The 27,982-nt window shown below is 33.3% G+C and overlaps 3 protein-coding genes and 1 long non-coding RNA gene across 46 annotated transcripts in view; 3 read left to right on the top strand and 1 right to left on the bottom strand.

Annotated features, from left to right (window-relative positions):
- Positions 1-5,492, top strand: part of LOC126746983 (serine/threonine-protein kinase S6KL) — an 18,757-nt gene extending 13,265 nt beyond the window's left edge. Inside the window, exon 6 of the mRNA XM_050455407.1 lies at positions 5,272-5,492. Within this exon, the coding sequence (XP_050311364.1) occupies positions 5,272-5,447 (176 nt within the window). The 3' untranslated portion in view covers positions 5,448-5,492. The remainder of the gene's footprint in view (positions 1-5,271) is intronic.
- Positions 5,290-27,982, top strand: LOC126746985 (autophagy-related protein 101). 41 transcript variants are annotated; one of them, XM_050455433.1, is made up of 8 exons: positions 5,290-5,430; positions 5,499-7,276; positions 8,466-8,862; positions 9,260-9,366; positions 10,521-10,726; positions 11,917-12,001; positions 12,400-13,110; positions 13,903-27,982. In XM_050455433.1, exon 2 carries the CDS (start codon positions 5,560-5,562, stop codon positions 6,217-6,219), a length of 660 nt encoding a protein of 219 aa, XP_050311390.1. In that variant the 5' UTR covers positions 5,290-5,430; positions 5,499-5,559; the 3' UTR covers positions 6,220-7,276; positions 8,466-8,862; positions 9,260-9,366; positions 10,521-10,726; positions 11,917-12,001; positions 12,400-13,110; positions 13,903-27,982. The 41 variants fall into 41 exon arrangements, with proteins under 41 accessions (XP_050311390.1, XP_050311374.1, XP_050311391.1 ...); XM_050455417.1 differs by lacking the exon at positions 9,260-9,366 and adding an exon at positions 9,968-10,052 and having other exon boundaries at positions 8,466-9,174; positions 10,413-10,726; XM_050455434.1 differs by lacking the exon at positions 9,260-9,366 and adding an exon at positions 9,968-10,285 and having other exon boundaries at positions 8,466-9,174; positions 10,647-10,726.
- Positions 7,085-11,497, bottom strand: LOC126746987 (uncharacterized). Of its 3 annotated transcripts, none has more exons than XR_007664054.1 (3): positions 11,352-11,497; positions 9,187-9,402; positions 7,085-7,203 (listed from the first exon to the last, which is right to left on the bottom strand). It is a non-coding gene; the product is annotated as an uncharacterized LOC126746987 (long non-coding RNA). The 3 variants fall into 3 exon arrangements; XR_007664056.1 differs by lacking the exon at positions 7,085-7,203 and adding an exon at positions 7,468-7,600; XR_007664055.1 differs by lacking the exons at positions 7,085-7,203; positions 9,187-9,402 and adding exons at positions 7,503-7,600; positions 8,790-9,005 and having other exon boundaries at positions 11,352-11,489.
- The window catches only part of LOC126747078 (serine/threonine-protein kinase S6KL-like), an 89,742-nt gene continuing 77,779 nt past the window's right edge, over positions 16,020-27,982 (top strand). Inside the window, exon 1 of the mRNA XM_050455573.1 lies at positions 16,020-16,037. Coding sequence (XP_050311530.1) covers positions 16,020-16,037 — 18 coding nt within the window. The remainder of the gene's footprint in view (positions 16,038-27,982) is intronic.

The following is a 27,982-nucleotide window of genomic DNA, read 5'->3' as shown; positions in this document are numbered from 1 at the left end:
TGTTCTTCGGCTGTAGTTCGAAATTCCTCAGGAACGGTTAGCGGATTTTCAGAAATATTAGGGTTTGTAACAGTGCGAGACGCATCACTTCCAGGTTCGACTTTTTTTCCCTTTTGCGTTTTTTCTCAACCCCTGTTCCACGGTGCTCTTTCAACAAATCAACCAAGCTGTTGTCTAAGATTGTTTCGATGTCTGCATCTTCTAGTCTACCAGGAATGCGCTTCAAAACTTCGTCGAGATTTGCAGGATGCAAACCAGTTGCTCTAAATCCTGATTTGAGATTCTCTGCTACATTTTGTCTTACCCCTTTCCACAATCTGTCCAGTAGGTTCGGAAATTGTTCTTTCGGGATACAGCCTTGGAACCGCGACTCCTTTCTCATATAGGCGCAAACACGGCCACATCAAGGGGCTGCATTAAATGCGTGGCATTGGCTGGGACGGGAGTTATGTAGATGTTATTTGTACCACATGCCTCTACCATCACCTCTGGTGAAAAGTGGCTTGCCAGGTTGTCACCAACGAGAATCATCTGGTCGTTATTTTCTCTGGTGGATTCGACGTGAGGCAGGAAAAGCTGGAAGAACCACATTTCGAATAAGTTCATGTCGAACCATCCGCTCGCACTGCTCGCATATTTTGTTCCTCGTAGTCCACCTCGCGTCCAGTTGTCATGAAGATTCAAAGCTTTATATACAACCAGTGGTGGTAGAAGGTCTCCATTGGCATTTCCACAAACCATTAAACTGATCGTAGCCCGGGAATGCTCCTGAACTGTTTCCACTCTCTTCGTGTTTCTTGGCACTACCACCTTCCTGGACCCATCATCTGTAACGTTGTTTCATCATAGTTATACAAATTTGAGCTTTTCACTTCTCTAATTGCTAAGTCAATATTATTAAAGAAATTTAAAACTTCATTACGATCCACTGATGCTCTGGATCTCTTTATGTTTGAAGCCATTCTAACGCTTAAATGGTTCCTTTTTATAAATAATTGTAAGAAATCAGGTCCAGGGAAGTTATTTTTGAAAATTCGAACATTTTTTCCTTGTTTGTCCAAGAATTTTTTTATTACGTCACGAATATCAACTTTTGTGAGAGGAAATCCCCAATTTGCTACAACACCCAATGTCTTTGAAATGAGAGCCTCTTCTTGATCACTTAAAACCTTTGGACGACCAACTGACTTCGACTGTGCACCAAGAAGTCTTCGACCTAACGTAGTCCGTTCTACTTTAAAAGTTTCGGCTGTTAATTTCCTCGACATACCCGCATTTACTGCATCTATTGCTTGGCGCAAGGCGTTCTCTGAGTAATTCCGGTAATTTCTTGCTCCCGGGATTTTTTTGTACGTACGAACCATTTTTATAATTTATTTACCTGTAACAACAGAAAGCCGGCGATAAAACACAAAATAACATAACCTAAAAAAAAAAGTAAATAAAAATACACGTGGTGTGCAAGTTACCCTGGGGTGGGCAAGTAGCCCCACATTACGGTACCGTAATAAATAATTGTAAATGTTCAACTCAGGATAACGAAAATAGAGCCGAAGAAAGAGAGAACAGAGATCTTAATATTCTACTGAGTGTGGAGGAAAACAAGATGGTTAGTACGAGGGTTTTTGGGCAAGAAAATAAAAATAAACATCATACAACGGTATTGCGCACTTAAAAAAAACACAAATATTATTCGTATAAATTCGAAAAACATCAAGTCATAAAATCGTCGGTGCATTGCCACACCCACGAATGTGCAAAATTTTTGTTTTTCGGAACCAATTCGTGGAAGACCTGTGTATCCCACGTTAAAAGTGTCGAAGGCGAATACTGCATCTTACCGCGAATTATTCCAATTATAATTAATGCCAATAACGAATCCAGTTCAGTTTATGAAGAGATGGATAGTGATGTTAAATAGATAAGCATTTTTTAACGTAAAAAAATTGGGTGCAAAATTATGAATATGTAATTAAGTTCACTTACCTATATTTGATTTCGATAAGAGCAAAACATTCCGTTTAACAATGAAATTTCAAATTGGGGTATCATGCTTCAAAGAGCCATAGTGTGTTATTTAGTCGCGTTGTATGTCAAATATCTGTCAAAATTCATTAATTGCATCCTAAATCAACCCCACATACCAAATATAAATCAAATCGGACAAATAGGAAGAAAGTTTTAATAGTCACATGACCTTAAGTGAATATTTCAAAATTTTGTAAAAAATTAATAATTGTATGCTAAATAAACCTCAAATACCAAATTTCAACCCAATCGGACAAATAGCAAAAAAATTAAGATGGTCACGTGACTCTAAAATCTATAATTTTAAAAATTAAATTATTACTTCCTTAACAAAATCTCAAATCCCTAATTGCATAAATTTAAATAATTTTTATAAAATTTTTTCAACATCCTAAAACTCACTTAATATCTAAATCCATATTTTACATTAAATAGATCAATACGATCCACGGTGTATAAATCCCATTATTTTTAAAAGTTGCCAAATAAAACGGGCCAATTTGTTTTTGAGCCACCCGAATTGGCCTTGAATTGTGTGGAAAATACGGCCTTTTTCGAAGACGTCAAACACTTTACCGAATTTTCCTGGCCGCAATACACAATTTCCTCAAAAGATTGCACATATGTATTCGAAAAGCTCAGAGTTTTTCTGATTAGACGGTACCTTTAATTGACAGGTTTCCAGTAATTTTCATTGAAAATTTAACGAAACTGTGACACCCTTCCAAAAAAAAAAAAAAACATGCCGACGTACTTGCTGTTGGCGGCCATATTGGATCATTTCACCCTTGTGAGAAAATTGACTTGTTTGAGAAAAACGCTTTTTTTTTCGGTACTTCTAATAGAGCTAAAATGTTGAAATTTTAATAACTGTTGTAAAACTAAATTTGGGATCTTATAGAAGATGTTTCATTTTCTACTAATATACAGGGACGCCGCAAATGAATAAAACGCGAAACCTCAAATATCTCAAAAACTATTGATGTTAGAAGAATTCTAATTACACGTAAATAATCGACTTATTATGGCATTTAACACCTGAAAATATAAATCGTCCAGATGGTGCCACTAAAAAGTTATTAAATAAAATATCATTTTTGTGTGCGACTCTCATGGAAAAAAATAATTATTGCTCTCCGTGTATAATTCACAAAAATTTCGTTTTTGTCATTTGAAAGAGAAATAATGAAGCTTTTTTTTCATAATGTTTTTTTCTTCCGAAATAAGTACCGTTCAGCGGAAAATGCCAGAACTCCTAAAATATAAAAAAGCCCCAAATATGTAATTTCCCTTATAAAACTAAGTCTTTTCTCCGAAACACTTTTTTTCATAAAAATTACCTTTTAGCTTCTAAAGAAGTTTTATTTTACTCACTTTTGTTTGCTTATAATTTCTCACCCTGTATACCGATCTGGCCCAAAAAGTATACAGATATGTAATTCGGTATAGACTTTTAGGACTAGAAATTTCAAGTTATTTGATAACGTTAAAATTGAGATCTCGCGACGAAATCAAATTCAACACAATTTTTTATGAAATTTTGACTTTGGAGCAGTACCGCCCCCTTCCGGGAGGCTCTAAAAATTTATTGTATTGTGTTCCATCATGCTCAATATATTGAGAGACCATATGCCAAATTTCATCGTTTCGCTATTCATACAGCCGAAGATATGAGTTTTTATTTGCCAAAAAACACGATTTTTGAGCCGCAGGTTGAGCGCGTCGCGGAACGCGATATTGTATAATTTTTGTTATAATTAAAAAAAAACTGTAAAAAATATGTGTCATTAAATCTAACCATGATTTTTGCGTGAATTGATAAATGTTTTTGTTGGTTGTAAAAAAACATTTTTACTATATATACAAAACCAGAGAAACAAAAATTATATGCACGCCAATGCCTCATAAAGAAAACGCCGTGTGCTAAACGTTTTTAGTTTTTATACTTGTCCAAGTAATTTCACCTAAACTATATATGCTGCAGAATCAATTATATCGCGTAATAATTACATAATTTTATACCTACTAAATGCCGTTAATAACAAACATTTCTACATTCCATTAACAAGGTAAATAGTATAACAGCCGCATCTGGCTTACGATTAAATTTTTATAAAGAAAACCCAGTTACAACCTTCACTAATTAAACCTTAAAATCATTTCCCATTATCAGCACGGTCTATGATAGGAATTTTTTAAGAAATATTTGTTTTACCGATTAATGTACATTTACCCTCAACAATGAACCAAATGTTCAGAACTGCCGGTATTGGAGCCAAGAAAATGAACATCGCTTTGTTCTTACTCGGACACAATATCCCCAAAAAACAAATGTATTCATGGGAATTATCGGACATCATATCATTGGACCCTTTTTTATGCACTATAACCTAACAGCTGAAACCTATTTGGACTTATTTCAAAATCAAATTGGACCCGCCTTGGAAGAAGTTGTTCAGGAAGATCAAATGATTTGGAAAATGCTTTTAACGGCAATATTTATTATTGGTCTACGGTACCGGATACTTTGGGTTGGTAGGTCACCTGGTCTTTCACCGAATGACTTCTTTTTGTGGGGTCATTTAAAAAGTGTCATTTATAAAAGTGTAAAATTTGAGAATCTAAACCAGTTACGAAACGCTATTTCGTTAGAATGTAATAAAATTTCCCAATATCTTATATTATATATAAAATATATATATTTTATTTTATTTTTCCACACTTAGTAAAATATCACGAGTTCTGTTCTCTGTTTTTTCGGATCTATTTTCGATCTTCTGAGTTAAACATTTACAATTAGTTATTGCAATGTCTTTGGACTCGAATTTACTAACAATAGGTTTAATGGTTGAAATGGACCAGATAGGATTGATGGGAAAATAAATTGAAAATATTTCAGATACTGCTATTGGTTTAATTAAATTCTAAGTATGATAAAATTATTTTTTTAATAATCGATAATAATAATTGTTACTGGTTTAACTTCATCGTTATATTAAATAAAAGTTTATTAAAAGTCTGTACGTCAGATTTGACAAAGCCTTATAACAAATTGTTTGTTGGTGGCTGGTGGCTGGTTTTACCTGAACCGAAAATTTGGTATTATAATCGCGTAGCTGCTGTCCCTTATTTATCACGTTTAATTAAAATTGATGTCTGTTATTTTAAGATGTATAATTTCTACAAAAAAAAAAAAAATTCATTTCACACCAAACTAAATAACTCAACATTTTATTCCATTAGATTTCCTACACAACGCCGGAGTGATCTATCGCGACCTGAAGCCGGAAAACCTGCTGCTAAACAAGGACGCCAACATCAAACTGATTGACTTCGGATTGTCCAAGTGGCTACCGTACGGTCACACCACCAGAACCGTCTGCGGCACACCCAAGTACATGGGTATGACCTTTATTTAACAATTTAAGAACATTTCAACGCTGAATCTTACTTCTACTACTACTACTCAGGTTTATCTGTGATTTCCTGTGATAACAAACAAACAAAAATAATTAATTATAAAAAAAAAAAATGAACGCTCGATCTCAAGTTTTCGAACTCACCTTGGAGGGTAGACAGGCGGACGAGGCGGTCGCGAGCATATTTCACACCGTCCTGTTCCATCGCACTTTAGGGAAATTCTGTTACACCGGCGAGAGCAGTTACTCGGTGAGCACCCTCGGTTTCACCGACGTAGATTGCGACTTTATCGATCTGACTTACGTGTGTTGCACCTCGAACGCGTTAAGTCGCAAAGTGAAACAGGAAATCAGCAATTTCTCCGAACAGTTGCGCAGCAACGAGTCGAGCGGCGTCGGACAGATTTCCCTCGAGTTTTTCCAAACGAAACGGAGCCGTTATTACATCCTGAATCCGGAGTGTCTCCCGTGGGAGGTGTGGACGGTACGTCTCCAGTTGATCTCGTTGGAGAACGAGGGTCAGAGGCAGCTGTGTCGGGAACGCGTCGGCGAACATCTCACCGATAAGATTTTGTACATTACGGAGGTGATGAACAGGCAGGAGTACGTGCCCAAGATGCCGTCCAGGAGCGAGGTCGATTTGGTGTTTGACACGACGCTCCCGGATGTGCAACCGTATTTGTTTAAGGTGAATTATTCGGTTTCTGGACCATCCGCGGGGTCCTCGGTGGGGTCCACAGTGAGGAAGTTTATTAAAAGTTTTAATTTTTAAGAGGGGGGCACAAGGGGCTTTCGCGTGAAACGAAGGGAACGTTTTTTTTTTGACATTCTGGTGGGCTAAGGAGATCAGTCAATTCACGCGTTTGTTGCTGTTTATTTGACCGATTGATGCGGTTTGTTATAAGAAAAAGGGTCCAAATTTGACAAGAAAATATCTTCAAATGCCTAAAAGTAAGAGAATAAACACCTTTGAAAAACCGCCTCAACTAGCTGTCTGAGAAATTAAAATTTAATGTCAATGAAAAAAAGACTCGTTGGACAAAGACAACACTTCCAAGAGAGAAAGTATTATTGGAAGGTGTCTTTATAGTCCAAACACTAATGATGTAATTTTGCATTAGTTTTTATTGATTTATTGTAAGCAATTATTTTACAAAAAAGCCTGGACTATTATATTCGGCCTAAACAATAATGACTAACTGAATATGTTGGAGCCAGAAGGTAATATTGTGCAAGGCCTTGGAAATGAGCGTTAGACAAAGGTGCTATCTTTGTCTGACGCTCATGAAGTTCTTAGCCTAGAACGGCGTTTTTAACCTCAAATCCACCTTCAGGAATCCCACTGTATTGGTGTACAAAAATTATGAAAGTAGTCAAATAGTCTTGGACAAAACTTTGAATAAAATTGTCTGTAACTCAATGATTTTTTAATGTACAAAAATCGTTTTGCTATGAAATTATTGGCAAATAAATGGACTTTCTTATTTCACAAGCCTGTTAAGGATATTTCAATTATTCGTGATACTATACTCGAAAAAAATAGAATTTTCTAAGAAAATTATAGAAAAAAATGCCTCAACCAAAACTGTCCTAACTACCAAAATTCTTAATCCAAAATGACGTTTTTGCCCTCAAATCCATCTTCAAGGATCCCAATATATTAGTGTACAAAAATTATGAAAATATCTTAATTCGTTCTAAAGTTAGGCGCAAAAATGTCCAGTAATTAATAAAAAATCGTGAGGTTGCAGCATACCTTTGAAACTCCAAGTTTGGTGGGTCTTGGAGCTTAATGGACAGAATTGTCCCTAATTCAAGGAGTTTTTGAGGTACAAAAATCGTTTTGGTATGAAATTATTGGGAAATAAATTCCTTCGCTTTGCTCAGAAGCCTCTTAAGAATATTTCAATTATTCGTAATACTATACTCGGGAAAAGTAAAAAATTTCTAAGAAAATTATAGGAAAAAATGCCTCAACCAAAACTGTCCCAAGTACCAAAGTTCTTAATCCAAAATGACTTTTTTGCCCTCAAATACATCTTCAAGGATCCCAATATATTAGTGTACAAAAATTATGAAAATATCTTAATTCGTTCTAAAGTTAGGCGCAAAAATGTCCAGTAATTAATAAAATTTTTGAGGTTGCAACATACCTTTGAAACTCCAAGTTTGGTGGGTTTTGGAGCTTGTTCGACAGAATTGTCCCTAATTCAAGGAGTTTTTGAGGTACAAAAATCGTTTTGGTATGAAATTATTGGGAAATAAATGGCCTTTCTTTTTCCACAAGCCTGTTAAGGATATTTCAATTATTCGTGATACTATACTCGAAAAAAATAGAATTTTCTAAGAAAATTATAGAAAAAATTGCCTCAACCAAAACTGTCCTAACTACCAAAGTTCTTAATCCAAAATGACGTTTTTGCCCTCAAATCCATCTTCAAGGATCCCACTATATTAGTGTACAAAAATTATGAAAATATCTTAAGTCATTCTAAAGTTAGGCGCAAAAATGTCCAGTAATTAAAAAAACTCGTGAGGTTGCAACATACCTTTGAAACTTCAAGTTTGGTGGGTCTTGGAGCTTGTTGGACAGAATTGTCCCTAATTCAAGGAGTTTTTGAGGTACAAAAATCGTTTTGGTATGAAATTATTAGGAAATAAACTGCTCCTCTTTGCTCACAAGCCTCTTAAGAATATTTCAATTATTCGTGATACTATACTCGAGAAAAATAAAATTTTCAAAGAAAATTATAGAAATAAATGCCTCAACCAAAACTGTCCTAACTACCAAAATTCTTAATCCAAAATGACGTTTTTGCCCTCAAATCTATCTACAAGGATCCCACTATATTAGTGTACAAAAATTATGAAAATATCTTAAGTCATTCTAAAGTTAGGCGCAAAAATGTCCAGCAATTAATAAAATTTTTGAGGTTGCAACATACATTTGAAGCTCCAAGTTTGGTGGGTCTTGGAGCTTGTTGGACAGAATTGTCCCTAATTCAAGGAGTTTTTGAGGTACAAAAATCGTTTTGGTATGAAATTATTGGGAAATAAACTCCTCCGCTTTGCTCACAAGCCTCTTAAGAATATTTCAATTATTCGAGATACTATACTTGAGAAAAGTAAAAAATTTCTAAGAAAATTATAGGAAAAAATGCCTCAACCAAAACTGTCCTAACTACCAAAATTCTTAATCCAAAATGACGTTTTTGCCCTCAAATCTATCTACAAGGATCCCACTATATTAGTGTACAAAAATTATGAAAATATCTTAAGTCATTCTAAAGTTAGGCGCAAAAATGTCCAGCAATTAATAAAATTTTTGAGGTTGCAACATACATTTGAAGCTCCAAGTTTGGTGGGTCTTGGAGCTTGTTGGACAGAATTGTCCCTAATTCAAGGAGTTTTTGAGGTACAAAAATCGTTTTGGTATGAAATTATTGGGAAATAAACTCCTCCGCTTTGCTCACAAGCCTCTTAAGAATATTTCAATTATTCGAGATACTATACTTGAGAAAAGTAAAAAATTTCTAAGAAAATTATAGGAAAAAATGCCTCAACCAAAACTGTCCTAACTACCAAAATTCTTAATCCAAAATGACGTTTTTGCCCTCAAATCTATCTACAAGGATCCCACTATATTAGTGTACAAAAATTATGAAAATATCTTAAGTCATTCTAAAGTTAGGCGCAAAAATGTCCAGCAATTAATAAAATTTTTGAGGTTGCAGCATACCTTTGAAACTCCAAGTTTGGTGGGTCTTGGAGCTTAATGGACAGAATTGTCCCTAATTCAAGGAGTTTTTGAGGTACAAAAATCGTTTTGGTATGAAATTATTGGGAAATAAATTCCTCCGCTTTGCTCAGAAGCCTCTTAAGAATATTTCAATTATTCGTAATACTATACTCGGGAAAAGTAAAAAATTTCTAAGAAAATTATAGGAAAAAATGCCTCAACCAAAACTGTCCCAAGTACCAAAGTTCTTAATCCAAAATGACTTTTTTGCCCTCAAATCCCTCTTCAAGGATCCCAATATATTAGTGTACAAAAATTATGAAAATATCTTAATTCGTTCTAAAGTTAGGCGCAAAAATGTCCAGTAATTAAAAAAACTCGTGAGGTTGCAACATACCTTTGAAACTTCAAGTTTGGTGGGTCTTGGAGCTTGTTGGACAGAATTGTCCCTAATTCAAGGAGTTTTTGGGGTACAAAAATCGTTTTGGTATGAAATTATTAGGAAATAAACTGCTCCTCTTTGCTCACAAGCCTCTTAAGAATATTTCAATTATTCGTGATACTATACTCGAGAAAAATAAAATTTTCAAAAAAAATTATAGAAATAAATGCCTCAACCAAAACTGTCCTAACTACCAAAATTCTTAATCCAAAATGACGTTTTTGCCCTCAAATCTATCTACAAGGATCCCACTATATTAGTGTACAAAAATTATGAAAATATCTTAAGTCATTCTGAAGCTAGGCGCAAAAATGTCCAGTAATTAATAAAATTTTTGAGGTTGCAACATACATTTGAAGCTCCAAGTTTGGTGGGTCTTGGAGCTTGTTGGACAGAATTGTCCCTAATTCAAGGAGTTTTTGAGGTACAAAAATCGTTTTGGTATGAAATTATTGGGAAATAAACTCCTCCGCTTTGCTCACAAGCCTCTTAAGAATATTTCAATTATTCGAGATACTATACTTGAGAAAAGTAAAAAATTTCTAAGAAAATTATAGAAAATAATGCCTCAACCAAAACTGTCCTAACTACCAAAATTCTTAATCCAAAATGACGTTTTTGCCCTCAAATCCATCTTCAAGGATCCCAATATATTAAGTTAGGCGCAAAAATGTCCAGTAATTAATAAAAACTCGTGAGGTTGCAACATACCTTTGAAACTCCGAGTTTGGTGGGTCTTGGAGCTTAATGGACAGAATTGTTTCTAATTCAAGGAGTTTTTGAGGTACAAAAATCGTTTTGGTATGAAATTATTGGGAAATAAATTCCTCCTCTTTGCTCAGAAGCCTCTTAAGAATATTTCAATTATTCGTAATACTATACTCGGGAAAAGTAAAAAAATTTCTAAGAAAATTATAGGAAAAAATGCCTCAACCAAAACTGTCCCAAGTACCAAAGTTCTTAATCCAAAATGACTTTTTTGCCCTCAAATCCCTCTTCAAGGATCCCCCTATATTAGCGTACAAAAATTATGAAAATATCTTAAGTCATTCTAAAGTTAGGCGCAAAAATGTCCAGTAATTAATAAAAACTCGTGAGGTTGCAACATACATTTGAAATTCCAAGTTTGGTGGGTCTTGGAGCTTGTTGGACAGAATTGTCCCCAATTCAAAGAGTTTTTGAGGTACAAAAATCGTTTTGGTATGAAATTATTGGGAAATAAGTGGCCTTTCTTTTTCCACAAGCCTGTTAAGGATATTTCAATTATTCGTGATACTATACTTGAAAAAAATAGAATTTTCTAAGAAAATTATAGAAAAAAATGCCTCAACCAAAACTGTCCTAAGTACCAAAGTTCTTAATCCAAAATGACGTTTTTGCCCTCAAATCCATCTTCAAGGATCCCAATATATTAGTGTACAAAAATTATGAAAATATCTTAATTCGTTCTAAAGTTAAGCGCAAAAATTTCCAGTAATTAATAAAAAATCGTGAGGTTGCAGCATACCTTTGAAACTCCAAGTTTGGTGGGTCTTGGAGCTTAATGGACAGAATTGTCCCTAATTCAAGGAGTTTTTGAGGTACAAAAATCGTTTTGGTATGAAATTATTGGGAAATAAATCCCTCCGCTTTGCTCACAAGCCTCTTAAGAATATTTCAATTATTCGAGATACTATACTCGAGAAAAGTAAAAATTTTCTAAGAAAATTATAGAAAAAAATACCTCAACCAAAACTGTCCTAAGTACCAAAGTTCTTAATCCAAAATGACGTTTTTGCCCTCAAATCCCTCTTCAAGGATCCCAATATATTAGTGTACAAAAATTATGAAAATATCTTAATTCGTTCTAAAGTTAGGCGCAAAAATGTCCAGTAATTAAAAAAACTCGTGAGGTTGCAACATACCTTTGAAACTTCAAGTTTGGTGGGTCTTGGAGCTTGTTGGACAGAATTGTCCCTAATTCAAGGAGTTTTTGGGGTACAAAAATCGTTTTGGTATGAAATTATTAGGAAATAAACTGCTCCTCTTTGCTCACAAGCCTCCTAAGAATATTTCAATTATTTGTGATACTATACTCGAGAAAAATAAAATTTTCAAAGAAAATTATAGAAATAAATGCCTCAACCAAAACTGTCCTAAGTACCAAAGTTCTTAATCCAAAATGACGTTTTTGCCCTCAAATCTATCTACAAGGATCCCACTATATTAGTGTACAAAAATTATGAAAATATCTTAAGTCATTCTGAAGCTAGGCGCAAAAATGTCCAGTAATTAATAAAATTTTTGAGGTTGCAACATACATTTGAAGCTCCAAGTTTGGTGGGTCTTGGAGCTTGTTGGACAGAATTGTCCCTAATTCAAGGAGTTTTTGAGGTACAAAAATCGTTTTGGTATGAAATTATTGGGAAATAAATTCCTCCGCTTTGCTCATAAGCCTCTTAAGAATACTTCAATTATTCGTGATACTATTATACTCGAGAAAAGTAAAATTTTCAAAGAAAATTATAGAAAATAATGCCTCAACCAAAACTGTCCTAACTACCAAAATTCTTAATCCAAAATGACGTTTTTGCCCTCAAATCGATTTCAAGGATCCCAATATATTAGTGTACAAAAATTATGAAAATATCTTAATTCGTTCTAAAGTTAGGCGCAAAAATGTCCAGTAATTAATAAAATTTTTGAGGTTGCAACATACCTTTGAAACTCCAAGTTTGGTGGGTCTTGGAGCTTATTGGACAGAATTGTCCCTAATTCGACGAGTTTTTGAGGTACAAAAATTGTTTTGGTATGAAATTATTGGGAAATAAATTCCTCCTCTTTGCTCAGATGCCTCTTAACAATATTTCAATCATTCGTGATACTATACTCGAAAAAAATAGAATTTTCTAAGAAAATTATAGAAAATAATGCCTCAACCAAAACTGTCCTAAGTACCAAAGTTCTTAATCCAAAATGACGTTTTTGCCCTCAAATCCATCTTCAAGGATCCCAATATATTAGTGTATAAAAATTATGAAAATATCTTAATTCGTTCTAAAGTTAGGCGCAAAAATGTCCAGTAATTAATAAAAACTCGTGAGGTTGGAACATACATTTGAAGCTCCAAGTTTGGTGGGTCTTGGAGCTTGTTGGACAGAATTGTCCCTAATTCAAGGAGTTTTTGAGGTACAAAAATCGTTTTGGTATGAAATTATTGGGAAATAAATTCCTCCGCTTTGCTCATAAGCCTCTTAAGAATACTTCAATTATTCGTGATACTATTATACTCGAGAAAAGTAAAATTTTCAAAGAAAATTATAGAAAATAATGCCTCAACCAAAACTGTCCTAACTACCAAAATTCTTAATCCAAAATGACGTTTTTGCCCTCAAATCCATCTTCAAGGATCCCAATATATTAGTGTACAAAAATTATGAAAATATCTTAATTCGTTCTAAAGTTAGGCGCAAAAATGTCCAGTAATTAATAAAATTTTTGAGGTTGCAACATACATTTAAAGCTCCAAGTTTGTTGGGTCTTGGAGCTTGTTGGACAGAATTGTCCCTAATTCAAGGAGTTTTTGAGGTAAAAAAATCGTTTTGGTATGAAATTATTAGCAAATAAATGGACTTTCTTTTTTCACAAGCCTGTTAAGGATATTTCAATTATTCGTGATACTATACTCGAAAAAAATAGAATTTTCTAAGAAAATTATAGAAAAAAATGCCTCAACCAAAACTGTCCTAAGTACCAAAGTTCTTAATCCAAAATGACGTTTTTGCCCTCAAATCCCTCTTCAAGGATCCCACTATATTAGTGTATAAGAATTATGAAAATATCTTAAGTCATTCTAAAGTTAGGCGCAAAAATGTCCAGTAATTAATAAAATTTTTGAGGTTGCAACATACCTTTGAAACTCCAAGTTTGGTGGGTCTTGGAGCTTGTTGGACAGAATTGTCTCTAATTCAAGGAGTTTTTGAGGTACAAAAATCGTTTTGGTATGAAATTATTGGGAAATAAATTCCTCCGCTTTGCTCAGAAGCCTCTTAAGAATATTTCAATTATTCGTAATACTATACTCGAGAAAAATAAAATTTTCAAAGAAAATTATAGAAAATAATGCCTCAACCAAAACTGTCCTGAGTACCAAAATTCCTAATCCAAAATGACGTTTTTGCCCTCAAATCCATCTTCAAGGATCCCAATATATTAGTGTACAAAAATTATGAAAATATCTTAATTCGTTCTAAAGTTAGGCGCAAAAATGTCCAGTAATTAAAAAAACTCGTGAGGTTGCAACATACCTTTGAAACTTCAAGTTTGGTGGGTCTTGGAGCTTGTTGGACAGAATTGTCCCTAATTCAAGGAGTTTTTGAGGTACAAAAATCGTTTTGGTATGAAATTATTGGGAAATAAATTCCTCCGCTTTGCTCACAAGCCTCTTAAGAATATTTCAATTATTCGTAATACTATACTCGGGAAAAGTAAAAAATTTCTAAGAAAATTATAGGAAAAAATGCCTCAAATAAAATTTATTTGATGCTGTATATTCGACCGATTGATGCAGTTTTTTTGAAAGAGCAACGGCCTTTCAATGGTCCCAACTCGTATAATTTAGCAGGAACGTTCAATTAAGGTGAACGAAACTTGTCTGAAAAACAATGACTTGACTACCTTAAAAAAATTGAACTAATACTTTCACTGTCTAAAGGAAGGTAAAACTTAAGTGCAACCGATTGAAAAGAAAACCTTAACGTAAAATGCCTGAAAAACTGCCTTAATTCCCTGAAAGGAATTACGAATCACGTCAAATAAACGAAAAATTAGTCCCAAAGTCTATTTGCTGTAAATTCGAATGATCAAGGCAGTTTGTTGCAAGAAAAAAGAGTCCCAGATAGATATAGGAAAAAAATAACATTATCTTCAATTGCCTGAAAGTAATAGAGAACCGTAATTGGTTTATGTATTACTGCATCAACTGCCTGGACAAAATAAAAAATTTCATAAAATCAATGATAAATGAGGCTGAGTGCAATAAAGGGCTAACCTCAATATTAAGAAATGCAAGTTAAAATCAGTTTCAGGCAAATACCCTTGTTTTAGAACATTTTGAGGTTTAATCAGTCGGATAATTTTGGATAAGACCTAAATTTGAATGTAGGTCGGTCCACTTTGCATAAGAGTTTTAAAAAAGAACGTTGACTTTTTATTGCTGGTTCTCTTCTTCAGGTGGGCCAGTTATTTCATTCTTCGTCGCTTGATTGATTGTTTAAAATTGCTTCAACTGCCTTGACGAAATACTTCATATAAATGAAAAATGACTCGGTAACGCCTAAGGCAGATATACAGACAAAATTCCCCTTTTAAGTTCTAAATTGATCCACTACGAGAATTTGATGCTGTATATTCGACCGATCGATCCGATTTGTTGCAAGAAATAGGGCCCCCAATTCGTACAGTTTGACAGGACACTTTAAAGTGAGTCCTGGTTCACCTTTCTAATTCATTAAACACTTGAGTTGCCTGTCAAGAAATGCCTTAAAAAAATAGAAATGTTAATTACTTCAACTGCCTGGAAGAAGGTTAAAAGAAAACCTTAACGGGGCTGTGTAAAATAGCTGAAAAACTGCCTCAATTGTCTGACAGAAATTACAAATTACTTCTATTCAATGAAAAATTTTCCCTACGTCCTACGTTTGTTTGATGCTGTATATTCGACCTGTTGATGCAGTCTGTTATAAGAAAAAGTGAATCAGGGTCACCAATTTGTCAAAAAAAAAAACACAAAATTGTCTCAAAGTGAAATTAAGAAAAACCCGTGTTTGGTTTTTTGTAATAGTGCTTCTCAACTGCCTGAACGAAATAAAAAATTACTTGAAATCGATGATCTTTAGTCATTACTTTCCAGTTTTTACCCAATCGTTTTTGAATTAGCTCTTACCTTTATTTTCTATTAACTACTCTTGAACAAGTTGCAATATCATCAGTTTTCCCTTCAAGAGTCCCTTAAATTGACTCTAAACCTCCTTGAAAAAATGAAAATTCTTTTTTGCTCTTTTAATGGGAAATAGTGAATAATTTAACATTTGTTCCAGGCAGTTAGAGAGCAAATAATAGCTTGGAATGCCTGGAAGTAAATCTGTAATTGTTTTCTTAAAAATTACTGGGAGAAATAATTCTTTGTATCTTTTGTATTCCATAATTTTAAGGACATTAGACTATATATTAGACTATAATAAGATATAAGACCTTAGACTTCAACCACCTAGAAGAACAAAAATTACTTGAAATCAATTAAAAAATTCTCCCTACGTCCATTTGATGCTGTATATTCGACCGACTTGTGCAGTTTGTTATAACAAAAAGAGTCCTCAATTCGTACAGTTTTCCAGGAGTTTTATCTTTTAAAATGGGTCAAACGATCCAGGTTCATTTTTCTAAAAAGTGTCTCTACTAAAAAAAATTTAAAAATTACTTCAACTGCATGGAAGAAGATAAAACACTAAGTGCAATTAATTGCCTGAACTTAAAAGAAAACCTTAACGGGCTCAGGTAAAACAAAGAATCATTTAATATCAATGAAAAATTACTCTCTACGTCGATTTGATGCAGTATATTCGACCAATTGATGCAGTTTGTTACAAGAAAATGTGCTCCAGGGCCACCAATTTGTCAAAAAAAAATAAATGTCTCAAAGTGAAAGTAAGTTAGACAAACCGATGATTATAGTTTGTGTAATACTTCTTGCTTGGACTTAATAAAAGATTACTTACATAAAATCTCAATAAAAAATTCCTCCCTACGTTCATTTGTTGCCGCATATTCGACCGACTTATGCAGTTTGTTACGAGAAAATGTATCCCACCGCGCAGCTTAATCGGACCCTCCAAAATAAAATTTCTTATAGTTTTTTTTTATCGTTTAACTTGTGTAGAATGTTCGTTTATTTCCATTTAAATCGACGTGTTTGTTTGTTGTTTTTTTTTTTTTATAATAAATATTACGTGTCTAGAATATTATTTTTTTATACTCGTTTCCGTGTGAACAGTGTGAAATACAAACGGCTCGACAAACTATACAAGATCTTCCATAAATAATGGTAAATTGAAAAAAAAAAGAAAATGGGGTTATGTTAAAAAAATTTCCTAGTCCGAAAGTCAAAATTAACCAAGATACAGGGTGATAAACTTAGTTTTGGCCATTTATTCTTTGTTTTTGACGAAATTTGGAATGTGGTTTTTTTTTTTATCAGAAAATTCAAGAATGCCAATAAACTGTCTTGCGTTTGCGTCCAATGCGCCCCTAAGAAATTGATTTTTTCAATATTGTTCAACCTCTCATTTTTATGCGCTAAACAAGAAAAAGTATCCCTAAACTCCAGCCAATTTTCAGATTTTCCAGAAAATGTAGGAATTGAAATTGGAGGAAGTTTTGGCAACTTCTTTTTCTTTTTTATTGTGGCCCAAACTAGAAGCTATTAAGACAGACCTTGGAGATTTTTCTTCTGTAGCATTTAAAAATAAATTTATAAATTAAATCACGAGCCATTGAGGAAAAACGATAAAAGTTATCTTCAAAATGTGGACGTTCTGTATACTGGGTTTCGAGATCAGCCTCATCCGCCAAAAATTCAATATCATTTTGAATTTCATCAAACACCGGTAACAATTCGGTAAGTTTTTTGTGGTCTCGAGAGTTTTCACATAAGGGTACCTGGTGAAAACCACTAATAAGATCAATTACTGAAAACCACCGAGCTCTTCCTAGCTGATCTAATATATCATCGATACGAGGAAGTGGAAACTTGTCAGCAATGAGTTTTTTATTTAGCTGGCAAAAATCAATGACTAACCTCCATGCTTTTTGACCGTTAGGAGATTTTTTGGGTACCAGCAAAACTGGGTTATTATAGTTGGAGATTGATGGCTCTATAATATTTTGTTCCAGTAATTTATTGACTTGTTTGTTTATTTCTTTTTTTTGAGTATGCGGAATTCTATAATTTTTAATATACACTGGTGACCTATCAGTTAGTCGGAGTTCTTGTTGATAAAAGTTGTTAACTGTTATTTTATCTGACTTAAGGGCAAAAATATCTGAAAATTCGTTGCATAACTTAATTAATTTTTCTTTGACAAACTCAGGTACATCTTTAACATTAAGCTGCGTCATGAGATTAGAATTTCTATCGTTATATTCTGTATCGATTTTATAGATATTAAATTCTGCTAGGCTTGTCGTTTTTAGCTGAATATTATTAAGAGTAACGTTTTCGCTTGTTGTATTAATAATCTTAACAATAGGGGAATTTTTTGAGACAATAGTTCTCGCAACAAAGATACCAGACCTTAGTTCCGCATTTTCTACTACTGAATCTTCTTTAACAAATTGTAGGCTTTTTATCTTTCGTAGTACCTCACACCTAGCTGGAATAACTATAGAGTCTTCAGAAATACTATTTCGAATCGGTATAATAATATTATTGTCATTCGGCCTAATAGTCATAGTCCAATCCGAATAGTTTAAATTACATTTGAATTTAGCGATAAAATCTCGACCCAATATTGCATCTGTCGGGATCGGAAATGAGGAATCTACTACGTGAAAAGAATGTTCGACTTCGTGTCCATTAACAGAAATGACCGTTCTTGCAATACCTAAAGTTGTGATAACTTCATCTGTTACTCCTTTAATTTGACTAGGGGTGTGTGTGTTTATAATTTTGTTTGGACTAATTGTGTCATTTTTAAATATAGAAATATCTGCACCAGTATCGATTAAAAAAGTGTTTTCCTGACCAGTCATTTCTGTAAAAAATATAACAAAGTTGGAGAAGGAAAGGTTCATGTTAAACACATTATTTACGAGATATCCCCCAACCTCCCGGTTTGGGGGTCCATTTCGTTTCCCTGGTCAGGTATTGTGCTAACTGCCCTAACTGACCTGTGAAATGAGTTGTTGGCTCTATTGATATTAGTTTGTCTGTCATTATTATACCTGTTACTTGTATTATTATTAAAACCGCGATTATTTCTACCGCGTTCATTATTGTGCCTATTGAAATTTTGGCTGCGTTGAGTGTTATTGTAATAATTATTATTATTATTATTGTTATTAGGTCGCCTACCTCTATTATTATAAAAAAATCTGTTATTATGTCTAAAATTATTTTGACCTGATTTAGCATAAAAAATGTTCGAAGTTGAAGCCTGTGCATTATTATTTATATTTATAAATTTATTGACAACCTCCTGCACTGTGGTAAATGTACCTGCCTCTATAGCTACCCTAGCCCTTTCGGAATTAGCATTTTGAGCTAAGGCTCTTACTGTTTGATCAGTAGAATACTTTGCTGCGACATCGGCGGGGACACCCTCGCTAATATATGCCGTTTTTAATTTTTCAGCTAGAGATTCAATATCCGAAGCATAACGGTATCTCTAGCATGTTGCCTAAAATTTAATAGCTTTGTTGTTAACAGCTGTGAACTCTCTCCTTTAATTTTTAAACGCAAAGTGTTTATAATTTCTGTAAGGGATGCTTCGGTAGTTATTAAACCTCGAGCCTTACTTGTAAGTCGTGTTTTAACGTAGGCTACTGCGTTTGCTCCATGATCGCCCGAATTTTCATTAAGTAATGTAAGAGCATCTAAAAATGATTGTAGCCTGTCATGTGAGCCATCAAACTCCTGAGGTACTATTTTCCCAGCTAAATTAAAAAACTCTAAATTTGACAAAGGCATATTTATTTCCTCCTCGTCGCTCGATGATATATAATACTCGTCCAAAATTAACGGATCAATTTTTTCTATACAACTTAATGGTACTTTATATGGAACTTTTAATATCTCAAATGCCCTAACTACTTTATCTCTAATAAAAAGGAATACGTCCTTAGTTTGATTCTTTTGCTGATTATCTAATTGCACCCAAATATCCTTAATAAAGGCTGTCGTTTCATTGAATAACTCTACTAACTTGTCCGTAATATCGACTCTTGTTTCCGTATTTTTTGGTACGGCCTTTTTTATAGCCCTTTTGAAATTATTTATAGCCCTTTGTTTAAATTCCAGTAAAGTTTTATTAGTCCTTTCCCAGTTTAAAGACATAGAACCCAATATTATTAGAATAGTTTGCTTAGATGCATAATATTGTCAATTAAAAAATATATAAAATTCACACGCATAAAATAGCATTCCCTTTTTTTCTTAAAAAAAAACAAAAAACATAAAGCATCACTAGACACACCCGTCTAGAATTATAAAAACAGGAATAAAAATAAAATTGAAAATTATGGCTTACTCAGTAGATTATCCTTGGTTGTCCGATAAAATTGCATTCGTATACCCGCACTACTATAGCTGCATTCGATTTACGCGCACTATTTTAGTCACTAAAAAAAACTCGTGTCGTTTGTCGTTGGACTGGTTAAGGGTTAATAATAGGGTTTGAAGCGGCAGCATCTCTTCTTAACTGGGCCAAGTTAATCGTAGAAACAGCAAGCTCACGAGTTATTTGCTTCCTAATATGCTTCTTGTACATTTGAAAGGACTTTATGATCACCATCACTATAAGCAAAATAACTATTATGTACAAAACTGCTTTGACGTCCTTTGTAATGTTGTATTCTTGCTCCTGCACTACAAAGTTTGAATTGACTACCCCATTTTCTATCAAATCTTGGTGAGTGGATTTGCTTTGCCCCATTTTGTTGATTTGCTTATCGCCAGTACACTGTATTTGGAAAAATGAGTAAAAAAGAAACACTTTACTTTTAATCGAGCCCAGAATAATCTTTTTCCTCAACAAAACTTATTATTTCTCCATGATTCGACTGGCCAAGGGTCGCCATGTAATCGCTGGGTACTTAGGGCAAGTAAAACAAAGAAGATTCCTCATCTAAAACTGTTTATTGAATGAATTGAAAAATATTTCCATACAAAAGCAATTGAACAGCGTCACAGTTACCTAATTAGACACGAGCCGCGATATAGCTTATTTTGCAAATAGCTGCTATACTAGGTCGACTAATTATTGCAACCAACTATTAATGTTTATAATAAATAAAATGTAACCTACTTTGCTTTTAACGAATTTGCCTAATATTATAAATAATTCCTTTACACATATCCAATTCTACAAAAAACGACTTGTCAGCAACATTTCATCATCTGTCTGCCAAACCCACGAATGTGGTTCATATTGGTTTTCATTGGAAAAATTTGTTACAAGCGTAGTATGTCTATATATAATTTTAACTGTAATGCTTAAAATATAAATTTATGAAAAAAAAATTTGTATGTTAAAAAACACATTGATGATTTTGACAGATCAAATATTTTATAAAAAAACTAATTCGTGATATGAAAAAATTGTTTATTTTTTGCTTATATTAAAATATAATAAAAAAAACTAAGCTCTTTTACTCATAGACTACTCATAGATAAATAGCAGGAATGGTGCCGGCTTTGCACATCTTTTAGTCTGCATATTTTAATTTTGTAATTGGCAAATTACCTTGATAAGCTTTTTCTAGCAGTAGTTCTTTTTTTGGATAACGTCCCTTGCTTCGTTTAGCAGCTTCCTCCAAGAAAAAGGACTCTTTGAAGCTGGTTTTATTGAAAATCTTCTGAGGCTCTTTTTTTCTCATAACGAAGCCAGCAAATACTTCGTCAAGGAATGTTTAACTTTGTTTTTAAAAGGGAATAGGACTTAAAATGAAGAAAATCCTCAAATAAAGTTTATTACATTAAAGGGCCTTGGATTTATTCGTGCGTCTCTTATGAGCTGTGCCCAACCTTCAGGCACATAAACAGCTACAAATTTTTACATCTCAGAGTGTCCTGTCTCAAAAAATTTATACTAAATTAAAATATACTGACAGCTTGCAGCAAAAATTGAATTTTTTGTTCCCCTCCACATCCATCGGACATCTGAGCATATAGGTAAATATACAGGTGGATATTCCATTGGCCACATGATTTCCTCGAGTCTCGTCCCATAAATAGCAAGAAACATCTTGATTAGCCAGATATTATAGATAGTCAAATTATGAACGGCCAATGGCCAGCGGGATCTTTGGGAGTGCTTAATAACTGACTGCAGGTCAAAATTAAATGCTAAAACATCCTCATTTTCCTGTGCTGCATGTTTGTCTCTATCCCTACACTTTTTAGGATCCTCCTTTCTTTCCAAATGCTCTTTATGCAATATTTCTTGCTCTGCTTTCTGTTCAAGAGTATATTCTTTGTATGCCAGACGTTTTCGACATTGATCTTTCTTCGCCGAAATATACGCATATTTTACCATGGTTTCCTATTTTCGGAGCAGCACTTTTCCCTGTATTTCCTGTACATTATGGAGATATTAAGTTAGGAATCCTAATGCCGCTTTATGATTTTTTTTCTACAATAATGCGATTCGACACATGGGAATGCTTTTATTGTATTTGGTTTTTTATGAAAACAACATCTTTATCACTTATTTGTTATGCCGAGTCTAGAATTAGTAATGTTCCAAGTTGTTCGTTTTTTTGTCTTTCCTTCAACATGAGTTAAAACAAATTGACGTTGTTTATCTAAAGTATCCAAATTTCTAAAATCATTATAAATTATTGTTCTTATGTTTTCGGGCACCTCTTTTAAACAATTTGTGTATGTTAAACAATTAGTGATTTTTTTTGTCAGCACAAGGAGGTGATAATATTGGTCTACATGAACTACATCTCGATATCCAATGTATTCTTCTCCCTTTAGGCGCTTCTGTTGCTTGATTTTTATTCTTCATTTTGAATCAATGTTTTTACTCTCTTTAAGATGAGTGTGCTCTATAAATTTTTATTTTGCGAAAAAAAATTAGATGTGCTTGTTATGAAATATTACCTGGAATAAGACCAGCGTTTATGTTTGCTGCTTCCGATGTTAGAGGAATCGCATCAAATCCATCTAACAAATTTGAATAGTATTAAGCAAAACAAAATTTAAAAAACTTACCTTCATCTGCCGTAATAATATGTTTTTTGCCATTTGTAATATTCTACTTCCCATATTCTAGCAAGCACTTAAACAACAGTTTTAAACAAGTAAATCTCGTTTATAGTTCTATTTGCCACAAATAAATACGTGATACACTACTCTACTTGTTGCTATAGAAACAAAATTTAACCTCAACATGTAAATATAAATATCGTTACATCGCGAATATGATGCTGTGTTGCCGGCTTATTTATTATGCAAGCACATTCGTCATTTCAGCAGATTAAAATCATTTTAATTTTGAATTATTTGGTATGGACAACGAGAAATCGAGAAAATTTCACATTTGTGGTTTTGGCATACAGGTGACGATTTGTTATCGGTTCCAAGGAAGCATTTAACTGATCAAAGTCAAACTTAAATTTCTAAGCTACCACGTTTTTTAATTCCTCTAATGGAGACGACAGACAAGGAATAAATATTTCCTCTTATATTTTTTTTCTGATAATAAAAACGCAACTCTAAAGCCTGTAAGGTTCTCCCCATATCCAAGAAAATATCCTGTTGATTTTTTTGATTTCATTTAAGCCTTGTACCTAAACTCTGGCTGTCAAAAATGTCATAAATTTCAATTTGTTTTAAAATTTTCAGGACTAAGATCTGTTCTATTTAAAGTATATGAAACATTGCTAATAAATCGCATCTGCCCAAAAAATTAAGCCTGGATGTTTATTAGGGTTCTACTAGTTCAACTTTAGCATTTTGCTGAGGTGGGTGTTGATGGCATTTGAATTGTAAAACCTCTAAACCCTGTTTTTAATTACTTCTAAGTTTACAACTGAATATGTCAAAAGATGCTCTTATAACAATTCCATTGATATATCAAATTATTAAGTGTCACACGGTATTATATCTGTGGGAATATCCAATCCGTTCTACAAAAACTGTAGCGTTATAAAAAGAACTGCTGCTGGAATTAATATCTCTAATTCTGGTTTAGTGGCAGCTTTAGTAACAACAACATCTAGAATACGATGATTGTGATTAGTTACACAATTTAATTTAATTTTTTTTGCTACATAAAAGCTTAATAAATTATAAAATTGTTGGACAAAACTGTTACTCTTTTTAAATGCGTTAGATTTAGGGCTCCAATTATTTAAAAAAAATTGAATTAAATAGATAGAACTGATTTCGAAGGCAGTTGAATACATTTTCGTATGACTGCAAATAACGTGTTGGTTGACATTTAATCTGAATAGATTCAATTCCAGTGGCATAGGGGAGACTGATGTCAATTGTAACAAAATATGTTTTTTTATTTTTCGTTGGTTAACCTTGCTCTAAAAAACTAAATTTATTTTGCTAAGAATATGTTCTACATTCGATAAAATTTGTCGGAATTTAAACTCATAAAATTTATACTAAAATAAAACTATACCACTTTTTAGGAGGCTATGACAACTGTTACAATTGTCACCACCTATCTAGTTTCAATAGTAACAAGCCTGGTGGTAATATATACCGACGCAAAAAGTAAAGAAGGGGTTATAATAAAATACTTCACCTTAAAATAAGTTTATTTTTTACGTAAAATAGGAAATATAAAAATATTAATCTTATAATTCAACATCAGAATTACAGTTTACGCAAACATAAAATGGGTTTTTATCTGTGCAGGTTAAATGCGCCCATTCTCTGCAAGTTCTACATTGTATCCATTCTTCTGAGCTTAAGGAATATGATCCAGAAGACACTAAACAGAAAGTGTCATCATTAGAAGAATCTGAAGAGTAATTTTCCACCGGTTTTTTCTTAACTGTTTTATTCACTTTCTTGCTCTTATTTTTATTTGTTTTGCCGTTTTACTGAAACTTTCTTCTTTAAAGTTTATTCTTCAATAGAGTTTTTTTTCTGGTGTGTCAGTCAGTATAGCAGTTTTTCTTTTCATTTGACCCCCTTTTTTGCTTTAGAAAGATCGGATTTGGGCAAAGGTTTTAGAACATCAGGTGTAATAAATGCTACCGGTTGTAGTTGAGGCGAAGGAGTGATGTCCCTGACAGTTGATGGTCCTGGCTGAGGTGAAGAATTAGTGTCTCTTGTTGTTGATTGTTCCAATTGACTTTCAGCTATTTCAGCAGGTTTAGCTGTAGGTGATTTTGTTGTAGATTGAGTTTGCTGTAGGGTTTCATCTAGTCTAGGTCTATCAGTTACCATTGATGGTAAAAAATCTGAATCTTGAAAAATTCCACGGTTAAAGGAATAAATGCCGGTGCAAGAAAATCCTGATAAAATATTTGTTGGTGTAGTGGCTAAAGGTAAAGATGATTTAACAATTGATGGTAAATCATATATTGTCATACGCTTTCCTGGCTTGTTCTTCATCCATTGATCGGCGTAGTTGTTGAAATACTTTTTGAAAGGACCATATACACCACGATCCAGTGGTTGGAGACGGTGGGAAGTGTGTGGTGGAAAAGACAACAATGTCATGAAATTTGTTCTGCAATAATCCATTAATGAAATGGATACATGTGAAGAGTGATTGTCTAATAAAACCAAAACTTTATTAGTCTCGCTGGGTTTAGCGTGCTTCACAAAGTGTTTTATAAAGTCAAGAAACTCATTTTCTTGCATCCACCCGGACTTATATCCTTTTCCTACGCATCCAACAGGTTCATCTCTAACAAAATGATCCTTGAAATGCAACCGGGGAAATACAAACATTGGCGGAATTGCGTTACCAACAGCGTTTACAGCCACACACAGCGTAACAAGTGTTCCACGCTCCTGACTTGCTACTGATCCTACTTGCTTGGTTCCTTTTTTTGCATTGACCTTGCTTGGCTTTTGCACCGTGGACACACCAGTCTCGTCAATATTGTAAATATTTTGTGGCTCAAAATTGTGTCTTTCCAAGACAGTTGCCAGTTTATCAAAAAAGTTGGAGACATTTTCTTTGTTGAAATGCATGGCTCGCGCAAGACTTGTTGCTTGGGGTGTGCGAAGTGTTAAATGAGGATTTCTTCTCAGGAAAGCTACAAGCCAATCTTTACTAGCCTGTTGTACTTCATTCCATTTTTGAGGATAGTTAAGCCGATTGGCAGATGCAAACTGAAAGGCTAGTTTACGAAGATCCCGTGTAGTGAGGCCAAAGTACAAATCGACAGTTTTTTCACAGTATTTAACTAGCTGTGACTCTTGCTCAACAGTAAATACCCTGTTGTAAGGATTGTACCCCACCTTAGACTCTAAATTATTACATAGAGCATTTACAAAACGATTTAATGAAACATGGCACATTCCATAACTTTTAGCCACTTTTCTAACAGACTGCTCATTATCAATAACCCTTGCTGCTTCTTCATAAATAACTTTAGGTATCAGTCCCCTGTCGGTCTTTCTTGGGCTCGATTTCACCAATTTTTATGACTATAAAGAAGAAAATATTTTTTAAATTAATCGTTAAATATTCTAAGAGACTTGATAATTCTTTGTTGTCGTATTGGCTTATAACAATAATAAGACAACAAATAATTTTGCCATATAAGGTCAATATAAGTCAACAGATAAATAAAAAAAATCGGCATAAAGTTAAAAAACGACTTTGATTTTAACACGTAACTACGGTGTCAATTGTAACAATCGCTATCCACTAAAAAATAAAACAAAAGTTTTATCAAAGCCCACCCTTACTTTAAAATATTGTCAATCTTAACACTTTGGGATTCACAAACAAAAAATGAGACGACGCGTTTCTTTACTTTTTCGGCAGTTTATTAAAATTTTTAAAATAAAACGGTATTTATTTTTTTATCGGAAACGAAGTGAAATACGAAACAAATACAAGAGGCCGAAAAGTAGTATTTTTAAATGTTTAATCAAACAACAAATATTAAAGTTGAAAAAAAGTTTTCCAATAATATTTGCTAAGATGCCTCCCGGGACGCCACTCGATCTTATAATTTTAATCCAATTAGGGTTAAATTAGCCTTTTAATACAACAAGTAATACTGCCAATTTTCAAAAAAAAAATAATAAAAAATAATATTTAAAAAAAAAATTTATCACCCTGTATCTTGAAAACTGTGCATTTCCGGACCTATGTTTATAGATACTTTTTCTCATATATTTTTTTACAAGGAATCCTATTGCAATATCTCTCTCTATTTTTCGAACACCCTGTATGTACATGAAAATTATTCTCGGGATATTATTAAATATGTTTGGTAATATTTCATTATTATTTAGGTTTTTATGCAACCAGGTTTCACTTAAAGCGATGCTTTATACTCACTCATCCGATGTGGCCCATACATTACTATTAATTTTTAATACTGCCGAAAATTTAAATATCTCAAAAAAGGATGGAGAGATTTTTGAAGTAAGTAAAAAAAAGGTTATTTTTAAGATTTGCCACATATAAAAAACAAAAGCAGAAATGCTAAATTTATGGCCAAAATTCATATCTTAGTTATCTTTGACTTCCGGACTAGAAAAAATTAACTTAATGATTTACCATTATTTATGGAATAACCTCTTATATAGTAGCCTAAACTATTCCCTTCGTGCATTAAGAAGACTTAATCCTAGCCCATAGACTTTTTGCAATTATTATTTTTCTAGCACCGACAGTACCGTCGTTTTCCCTTTCGTGTGATTTCTTGGCACATGTCTGACGAATTTTTCTCCATGCATTCAACTGTGCAATAGTGCCACGCGTGTTGAGTTATTTATAGGAAAATATATATATAAATATATTCAAATAGAGTAACTTCATAAGGGGGCTTTAAAGGATCTTAACTGTGACATGTTGTAAAAGGTTTTTTGAGGCCTCCCGTAGCGCTCCAGATAACTCCTCGTGTATACGTTCTTAACCAAATATGATAGCTATGTCTATATATAATCATGAGTTTTATGTTAGTTTAATGTAAGGATTTTAACCGTAGTATTAGTCACTATATTGTCTGTCATCTACAACGAATATTCACCATTTTACGTTCAAAATCTATTATAAAACAATAGATACTGTTTGTGGTGAAATGGCACATAAAAAAAGGGTTATTTGGAGTTGCGCGCGCATAAAAAGGAGGAGCTAAAGCTACATACACCGTAAAGTTCAAAGTTATAAGAAACGTTTAGTGATTTAATTTTTCTTTGATATATATATATTTATATATAAACTAGGTGTAAAGATTATTATAAATGAACTTAATTGGCACCGCAATGTGTAAGTAAATAAACCGTCAGTGTAAATATATTCAGTGTCTTGTAAATATGATTAATTTATTGTACATATTACCTGTGAATAGCCTTAATAGATAAATTATGTGATGATTTTTTTTTTTTTAATAAATAAAATTAAACTTGATACTAATAAAATAAAGACGAGAATTTTA

The sequence above is a fragment of the Anthonomus grandis genome, chromosome 18 (genome assembly GCF_022605725.1).
Source record: "Anthonomus grandis grandis chromosome 18, icAntGran1.3, whole genome shotgun sequence".
NCBI classification, from domain to species: Eukaryota; Metazoa; Arthropoda; class Insecta; order Coleoptera; family Curculionidae; genus Anthonomus; species Anthonomus grandis.
The sequence above is the reverse complement of the archived record's forward strand: the minus strand, read 5'-3'. Positions and strand labels throughout refer to the sequence as shown.

What these genes read in the sequence shown, in the direction of transcription:
- LOC126746985 (XM_050455440.1), top strand. Translation starts at nt 5,560, where the DNA reads ATGAACGCTCGATCTCAAGTTTTCGAACTCACCTTGGAGGGTAGACAG.